We start from the raw sequence: 9,452 nt of genomic DNA, 5'->3' as shown, positions 1-9,452 counted from the left end.
TTTTCAATCTTTTTTCAATCTAAGGGTAAGCCAGGGGCAGTTACATTCAAGAAAAATAGGATTTAACCCTCTCACCAGCATCATTAGAAAATGGTATAATAAACATATACCACACATGCACAGACTTTAAAACAATAACAATGCACTGATTTTATCAGTGCCTTAGACTACTCATGAAATTCAGCTGATGACCATTGGATATAAAAGTGGAAGAAATGTAAGACCTATCGGGGAAATGGTATAATTCCTCCTTAGTGTGCCTTCATGCAATCTGCAGGTTAGAAACCCTTCAGGTGATTATAGAGGACCATGAGGATTAGACACCACCAAACGTTCTACCATCCTTGGATTTATATAATCCTCCTTTGAAATAATTTAAACTTCTGCATTCAAAACATCTAAAGGCAAAGAATTCTACAAATATGACATGCAAAAGAAATTCCTTATGTCTTGTTTGCTTTAAATCTGATTTCTTAAACTTCTCTCTATTTCTTTACGGTACAACAAAGTGAATAATCATTCCCAATTTACTTTTGCCATAACATTCTTGGTTTTATCAGATCTCCTACAAGGTCTCCCTTCAATCATCCCTTAAGCAAGGTGAAGAATAACTTATCTTTCCTTTTCATAAGCATCTCTATATTTCTAACCGTCATTGTCAATCTTCCTTGAACCTTCCCTGTACTGTTTAATATATAAATAGAACTACATTTATTATTCAAAATACAGGTGTAATGAATTTATACAGTGGCAACAAGACATTTACCATGTTGCTGTCTCTTCCTTCACCAATAATTCCTAGTACTCCATTTGCCTTTTGAGGTCACCGAGCAGATGTTTTCACAGAAGTATCCCTAATGACTCCATCTTCTTCCCTTCCTCTCTGCCACCCCGGCCCCAGGTGATAACAGCTAATGTAGAATTTGGGACTGGCAATGCATATTTGGTAACTTTCTCTTTAATCACCTGTGGCATCTCTGCAACACTGAATTTACCACCACTGAGTTACATCCAATTCCCTTCTGTTGAGCCTCTCTGTACAACGCCATCCTGACTGTTCTAAGCAATGCTGTACCACCTGCAAATTTCATTACTTTATTACTTACACCTTTTGTAAATAATTTTTATATATACATTTAGCCTGTTAGATAGTCAGACTCGCTAGTCCTGGGTTCTGTCCCCTACTCGTTCGGTCTCTCTTTAAAGCTGAGTCATATTTGCCATCTTCCCCTCCTCTAACACCAATGTCAAATTAGGCAATCACCATTAGTAATTCAACAATTTCACAAGTAGGCTCCTTTTAGACATTTCTGTGCTTACAGCTTACCTTCGTGCATTATTGCTTAATATATTTGCTCTACAACCTCTTCTACTGACGCTTCAACTTGAGACACTTTCATCAGTTTATCCACTGCAAAGAATAGCTCAGGTATGGGAACCTCCCTGAGTTCCTACATAAGTAACATTAGAAATTAGTTTAAATGTACTCAGGACTTCTTTTACACCATAACTCATTTACTATCTCAGAAAGATTTCCTTCTTCCAGTATATCTGAAATCAACTGGCCCTCAGCAACACGCTTCTCAAATATTACTTTGGTCTATCTCTTGTTGTGTTTTTACATTCAATTTACCTTTCAGTTATCCATTTTCCTCAGCATCTGACTTCAACTTTTTAAAGAATGTCCTTTTATTTATGGGATACCTTTTCTTTGCTATGGAATCATGCAGGAGTGTGTTCATTAAGACTGTTTCTTGGGAGTTTTCCGAATTGCACTTAGCTGCATGTCTCTCAGTATATTTAGAAGTGCTCCATACCGTGTGTAAATGTGTTACCCAATTGACTGTTCTTGTAACTAACAACAGACATTTTCTTTTGTATGAAAATATTAAGTTGGGGGGTGCTTTTCAGCCCTTTTAATACATTTTGGCAACCATTACAAATCAACTGTCCAGTAGCAATATCTTGAACCACGTCTGGTCCCTAAGAATGACCAGATAAATGGTTCTCTCTCTTTTTGTTGATTTCTTAACTAGTTGCTCCAAGAACTAATGATTTTGGTGTCTAACACCTCAACACGATGTCCAGTCAATATAGAAGTAGACAAAGTGATTTCCAGAGGCTCTAATTGCCTTTTCCAATCACACAGTTTCACCAAAGTGGCTGGGAATCCAACAAAATAGGTCTAACACTGACAATAGTTCTGTATTCTAAAATTCTTCTTTTGGCACTGAATTTCATTCCAGAGGTTCTATGGCAAATTTTTGTACAGTAACTCCTTTACCTGATTTGACTCAAATATTTCTTTTCTAAGGCAAAGTGCATGGCAAGACTGAGCCTGTTATTCCTATATAATTTCTACCTTGACATTACAGAGTTCATTGTAAACTGTAAGCCCTATTGACAATACCAGAAATTGTTTTCTGGGTGAGGAAACAGGCTAATACTCAGACAAGTAAATACATACTCTTTTGCTATTGATCCACGGATCAATAGAAAGCAAAGCCAAAGAGGATCATTAGATCATCTAGTGTGATACCTAGTATAACTCACATGATTATATTTCATCCAAATATGCTATGTAAAGAAGAATTCAGTCAAGTTAAATATTTTATATCCTCCCTGCCTTATCCTCCCAAACAAAGCACACCATAGTAAGAAAATAAAAAAGGCATACGCAACTGCAGTGGCAGAGAACTAATTACTAGAGCGATGCAAAAGCGATGCTAGCAAAAGGGTGTCAGAAAGGCAAAAGCAAATAAATAAAACAAGAATAGAAAGTTTCCCTGCCCACCTAAGCTGGGAGAAGATTCAATTATATTTTCATCTCTAGAAGTTGTCCCTGTAAATTATTTGGGAGATACGTCACAGGAGTCAGGTTCAAAAGGTACATTATTACTTGAAGACCCAATCAAAATGTCTTAAGCCTTTAGGAAAAAAGCAGGTTTCTGGCAATAAACTTAAAAGTAAACCTATTGTGACTCTTAAGACACTGTACATGACACCATCCCACAGGTGGATAGCCCAGTGTCGTGGTTTGATAGCTAGCTATCCCCAGGAATCAGTCCTGACTCACCAGTCCTCTTGTAGCCACTACCTGTACCCACTCCTTTCCCAGAATCCCACTGAAGACGGGGACCTCGTGGGTTTCAGTCTAATCCTCCAGGGGAAACCCAACAGAACAAGCAAGCACGTGGGGATATATGGAAAGGTTTTACATCATTCTGAACACATCGTTGCTTATAGTCATTGAATAAAACCCAAGCTGTTACAGATCAGTAGAAAAAGCTGACTACATCCTATCCCTCTTGGGGGTTCACTAACTCCCTTTGGTGCTCTGAGAGTCTGTACGCACTGAGGAAAGGCAGGAGCCTCTTTCAGCTTCTGATACAAGCACCTTACCATCATCTTGTACAGCAGAAGAGGACTAAAAAGAGAGGAAATGGCTCAGAGATCCCTTTTATCAGTCTCTTGCTCTGCCAAATCACTGATTAGCTTCTTTCAGACAATAATAGATTTTGTTGCCAAGGTGACCTAATTTCTGAGAACCCAGATCTCTTCCAGGGTGATTACATTTCCATGCTATAGCCCTGAAGGAAAAAAAAATCTTCAATGCTTGTATTTATTTTAATCTCTGCACTGATCTATAACTTTTAAAAGAGAAATTAGTCACACATTAAAATATTGAGTTAGTGGCTCATTAAAGACATGCAGAATCTTAATGTCCCACTACATTTATAACGGGCATTCAGATTTTTCCAAACTCATATAGTATAAAGACAAGACTGTGAGCAACAGATCAGTCACATATCGCTGAATGTCACTTACCTTCACCTTCGTGAAGGCAGAGAACAAAGGAACAATTCCTCTGCCTTCCCCACATTTCAGCTTACCCACTGAATAACAAAATCGTTATGCCTTAAACACTCACCTGAAGTGCCTGCCTTGGAGGACTGGATAACAATTATTGTCTTAAAGTAGAGTGAAAAGTATTGTAAGCATGTTGAGATCCATACAAGAAAACATGTTTTTCCACAAAGCCCAGGGAAAAAAGAAGTGAACAGAGAGAATTTGTTTTTTCTTACCACACTGAATATGGACTTAAAAGATTTTTCCAGAAGCTAGAGCATAATATTCATTTATTATTCTGAGTCTTTAAAACTCTGTAAAAACACCAGTTTGTTTGGTTTTTTTTAATAAAAATTAAGAACGCTATACATACAGAAAAAGAAAATATAAGAACAAAAGATGTAAACAGACAAGCTCATTGTGCTGGAAACAATCCCCTGCCCCAAACACGCACACAAGCTTTCTACTGAATTAATTCAGTATAAAAGTGAAAGGTACTTTCAACCCCCCCCCAAAGCAACCAGGATCCTGGTTAGCCCGCTGAACTACAAGTAGGGAGGCTGGGATTCAGATTTCTTCAAGCAGAGGATGTAACTAACCTTTCCCCCTCCTGGCCACGTGTTCAAGTGGTGAAGAGGCAGAGAGGAGCAATGAAATGACATTACTAATCATCAGTAACATCATCACCCTCACAAAAAAGAAAAATGAAAGGAATAGCGGAGCACAGGAGTCTCTGCTTAGAGCCTGGACTGGCAAAAAAACGCCTTTTGGAATGAAAACAGAATTTATGAACACAGAATTAGAAAGTTCTTATTCCTGACAATTATTTGAAAATCAAATGTTCTATTCAACATCATGGCTCCAGTCAAATCTTATCAGTGTGGCTTGTTACACCGGACAAAAGCAGGCACAACTGTATTATTTCTATTATACATCTTTGAATGTATTTTAAAATGTGTTAATTCTTCTCATCCTTGCATGGAACATGCAGACCTCTCATAACCTCCAACACATGATCAACATCTAAAGAATGTTTCAGGATTTTTCTGTTCCTAAATGAACCTCTACAGTATTAATATTTAAATGATTAATTACTTATAGTATCTCCTTTACTAATTAAATACACACTGTTAGTAAAGAAGTTAAGTATGTAAACACTAACACCGTGATTTAAAGTTATGTTACTGTGGCTTTTCTATGAAGTTAAAACTGGTGACAGTCTAACAACATGCTGATTCCACAGTAAACTATCATTAAATTAGTTTCAGTAAATTCTTTAAAATAATCAAATGTGAATGGGTTTCTTAACCAAAATTACACTCTTTTCCAAGCCCACCTAAGTCCACTTTTATTTCAAATACCTGAGTCCTTTAGAAAATACCTTGGGAAAGACAAGTGAGATATTATTGGACTCTTTAGAAGTCCACTAATTTTAAATGGGGATTCTTTTTTGCATGGGATCAGAACACTCCTTTCACTTTATATGTTAACTTTTCTTTATATGTTAACTTGGAGGATTTGGTTATCTTTTTTTGGTATTTTTACTAATATTTAGTATTTTTAATCTTTTTTAAAGGCTTACATCACAAAAAATGAATAGGTAAAGAAAAGCCTATATTCCCATAATTCACATTTTAAAAGCCTGCTTCCTATAGCAGGCAGTTTTACATTCATAGTTTGAACATAGTTTATGTGACAGTCAATGTGTTTTAATTAGGTTAACACAACTCACAAGGTATTCTCACAGAATTCAAAGAACATTAGTGAAAAACTCGCAATAGAAACTTATTTCAAAGGTGAGTTCTTGACTTATAAATTAGCATGACCTAACACAATCTAACGCAAATCACTGTTTCAACAGACTGGCTATACAAATACGGACACACCGAGAAATCTGAAGCATTCACAAGGAATCTCAATTTATTCTCTAAAACAAAGATGGCCTTCATTAATCTTCTTTTACTTCATGAAAGATGGGGTTTGCAGAACATCATTTTCCCTAGAATATGCATAAATCAATCTCTCTATTGGAAATAATAAGTAGCAAAGAACTTATCTGGTAAGTTTCCTTATGTTGTAATGACATAGGTTACATAAGTTAATAACATGTTACTTTCTTGGCTTGTAGCCTTCAAGCTTCAAATTTAGCTAATTTATTTGCAAACTGCAGTCATATATTTGGAGGGGGGAGGGCAGTGTTCAACATCCTTGGCAGGAACATAAATCTCTTGCTAACTTTTAAAAGTAACCACAAATTGACATAGTGAAAGTTTGCAAGTGTGCTTGGGCCTCATTTACACGTTATTTTGTCTCATAATGTGCAGAAGCAAAATTATACTGAAAAGCAATGACAGAATAAATTTAAGTCTCAGGTAAAACAACAAAAATCCCCCCTAAAAGTCTAATAAACATTTTAACAAATAATTTATTATTGCACACTTCCACAGTTTTTGTTCTTTTTTTCTCTAAATGATTTAGAATAGAAAAAGAAATTCCCGGGTGGATAACGAATGCAAGTGTATGTGAATGTAAGACCGTTAAGCCCCGATGTAAATTCTACTTATGTTAAACATAACAAATATATACTATTTTTGCAAAACCAGTCACCTTAAACTTGGAATAACATGTCATAAACATCCATTCCCAATTTCTCAACAGTAGATTTTAATTATTGGTATCTTACAAAAAGTTTCAAATAAATTTTTGACGAGTAGAGAATACGATGACAAGAACTAGTATACCTAGTTCCGCTTGTAAATTCCTGGTTAACTTAAGCAACTTAAGTCTCTCTTTGATAAAATGTATGCAGTCATAAAATGAAAAAAAAAAAAAAAATAGTGTCATTCAATTTGGTAAAGTGATTTATGATTTTGAAGCAAAAAACATCAAAAAAGGATGGGTTTTGTTGATTTTGTTTAATCATATGTATATTATTCTGAAATATACTTTGATTGTAGAATTTAGGGCTCACACAAAGAACCAATGCTCATTTCTTCTGTACTGAATTTACTTCACAAAAGTTGTAAGCCATTGGTTACAGCTAGTGTAGTAAAGACCTTTTTTATTTTTCCTAATTTGAGAAAAAAACAAGATACTACCACTATGACCCTTCTCCATTATATTAATCAGCAAAAGAGAAACAAATGTCACAAAAGTACCCAACGTCTGCTTTTAGCTTAAAAATTGGCAGAGGCATATGGGGAATCAGCTCGGAGTTAAGCATACCTTCGCACCATCCTTTTATAAAAAATCAGTATCCATTTTTAATTAATATCCTGCTTTTGTGCTGCTTCAACAGCTGACAGGAATATCAGTTCTACCACAATCTGCAAAATGCCAGAAATACAAACTGCTGTCAACTAGAAATGTACAGGATCTCTGAATGTCAGATGGGCTGTTGCCGTGCCCAAACTCCCTTAACTATTGTAGCGTCATAAAATAATTCGGTCTGGAAGGGACTTCAGAGGTCACCCAGTCCAACCTCCTGCTCCAAGTAGGGTCAGGTATGAGGCCAGACTAGGTTGCTCAGAACTTCATCCAGTCTGGTCTTGAAAAGCTCCATGGATAGAGATTGAACAATCTTTCTGGGCTACCTGTTCCAATACTTGAATGCGCTCTTGGTGGAAAACTGATACTCTTGTTAAATGCCAAATCCCTTTACTTCAGGGTAGTTTGCCATATTTCCTTAGAGTTCCCTGCTAAGCGTTCCCTGCCAGAAATTACAGGTGCTAGCTAGCAACTCAGTAAGGAAACCACAAACTGGAAGATGAACCCTTCTCATAGATGTAGACTTCCTTGGGGACTGTCCTGCTTCTCCTTCTTCAATTTCATTAGTTAATTCCAAGACACTTTTAGCTACAACGGTACTTTTACTAGGCCAACAAAGCATACAATGTTTATGGGCAAGTAAACTCGCACCTGTGTCCCTTAGCCACCCATTATTGTACAATAACAATAATGATGAAAACCAGATACTGATTTCCACCCCCTCACCCCCCAATGCTCTCTATCCACAGAACAGTATTTTAAAAGAAGTAATTGAAAATGTTTCTAAGTTTTAAAAAGGACAGGAAGAAATCAGGTTTTCCCAAGAGCCATGACCCACTTCTGCCCCTTTACTTATTTAAGAAAATAAATATACCAGGATAGGAAGAAATATTATTTCCAGAACCTAGAGGAAAATTGAAAATATTAATAGGTCCCCCAAAACCATAAAATTTCAGATATGAGGAAAATAAAAAAAGTTAAGACAGTTACAAAGCAAAACCAGATCAGTTTATAACTTATCTCAACTACACTTTTTACCATCCCCCTCAGCGAAATGTGATCACAGGTGCCAGACACACTTTAATATCATAAAGTGACAGGCGAAGGTTGCATTTCATATCCCAGTGTCAGGCTCCTTCTGCTCCCTTTCAGCTGGGGTCTTCATGCATTATGTTCCAGGTAGATCTTGTCAGTTATACGTCAGGAAATTTGGAAAGGAGACAGGGAAATGAAAATGACTCTACTAAGAGTAATACAGACATCAAGATCGAGATGAAAATGGTAAGAATTGTTCTGAATTCTTAATAACTCTTTCAAAAGGTCATTTTGCAACTCTGAGTTTAGGTCCTTCTTCCACAAAGGAGAACTGAATGAACTAAAATAGATAAATTTTAGTACTTTGTTTTCCCAAAACTTACTACATTACCTAAAATATGCCCTTTTGCATCATGTGCTATATATGGCACAACACGCATACAGTATATAATTTCTTTTGCAATATCATATCACAAAATGACAAATCTACCGTCTTGCCTCCCTCTTAATAAAGGTTTGCAGTTCCCAGAAAGCTATACAAAAAAATGCTGAGAACATGAACTGAAGAATTGGGCACTATAACCATCCATATATTTGTTGTGAAGTCCAATCCTTTAGTAGTCCAGTACTCTTTTTGCATTAGGCTATGACGACCCCACAAAGGATGCAAGTTTCTCCCTTTTTTGGATTTACAAAATCCAATCATAGCAGCCCTTACCAGAATGCAATGAATCAGATGAGCCATAATAAATACCTTTGCAAAGGCCTTTGGTATCCAGCAAAACAATGAAAGCAAAATTTGCATCTCAAGTGATGATCTGGATGTCCACAATCAAATAATAAACTTATTTCATCTGGTATTCAGATAAAGGTCAATAAGGAAGCCAAGGGGTTCTCCTCCCCATGTTGGTGACCTGGAAGATCAGGCTGTTAGTCAAGGGTAAATACTATATTTAAAGAAGAGTGATGAGGAATCCAAGCGAAGACAGTCATTTCTATTTTCTTTAAGAAAACAATTAAACAAAACAAGAAATATCTCTAGGTCAAGGATCTTGTTGCCATTACTGGGAGATTTACTTTGGATTGGCAATGTTATAGAATCATAGAATCGTTAAGGTTGGAAAAGACCTCTAAGATCATTGAGTCCAACCGTCAACCCAACACCACCATGCCCACTAAACCATGTCCCTAAGCGCCTCATCTACACGTCTTTTAAATACTTCCAGGGATGGTGACTCCACCACTTCCCTGGGCAGCCTCTTCCAATGTTTAACCACTCTTTCAGTAAAGAAATTTTTCCT

At 36.5% G+C, this 9,452-nt stretch overlaps 1 protein-coding gene across 4 annotated transcripts in view; it reads right to left on the bottom strand.

Moving 5' to 3' along the window:
- Window positions 1–9,452, bottom strand: part of CTNNA2 (catenin (cadherin-associated protein), alpha 2) — a 478,985-nt gene that overhangs the window by 345,051 nt on the left and 124,482 nt on the right. Inside the window, exon 7 of one of the 4 annotated variants that reach the window (XM_009331865.1) lies at window positions 5,159–5,168. The exons of the other annotated variants lie outside the window; for them this stretch is intronic. Coding sequence (XP_009330140.1) covers window positions 5,159–5,168 — 10 coding nt within the window. The remainder of the gene's footprint in view (window positions 1–5,158; window positions 5,169–9,452) is intronic. 4 annotated transcript variants of the gene reach the window in all.

The sequence above is a fragment of the Pygoscelis adeliae genome, unplaced genomic scaffold (genome assembly GCF_000699105.1).
Source record: "Pygoscelis adeliae isolate BGI_AS28 unplaced genomic scaffold, ASM69910v1 Scaffold209, whole genome shotgun sequence".
NCBI classification, from domain to species: domain Eukaryota; kingdom Metazoa; phylum Chordata; class Aves; order Sphenisciformes; family Spheniscidae; genus Pygoscelis; species Pygoscelis adeliae.
Note: the sequence above shows the minus strand (reverse complement) of the source record. Positions and strands in the feature narration are given on the sequence as shown.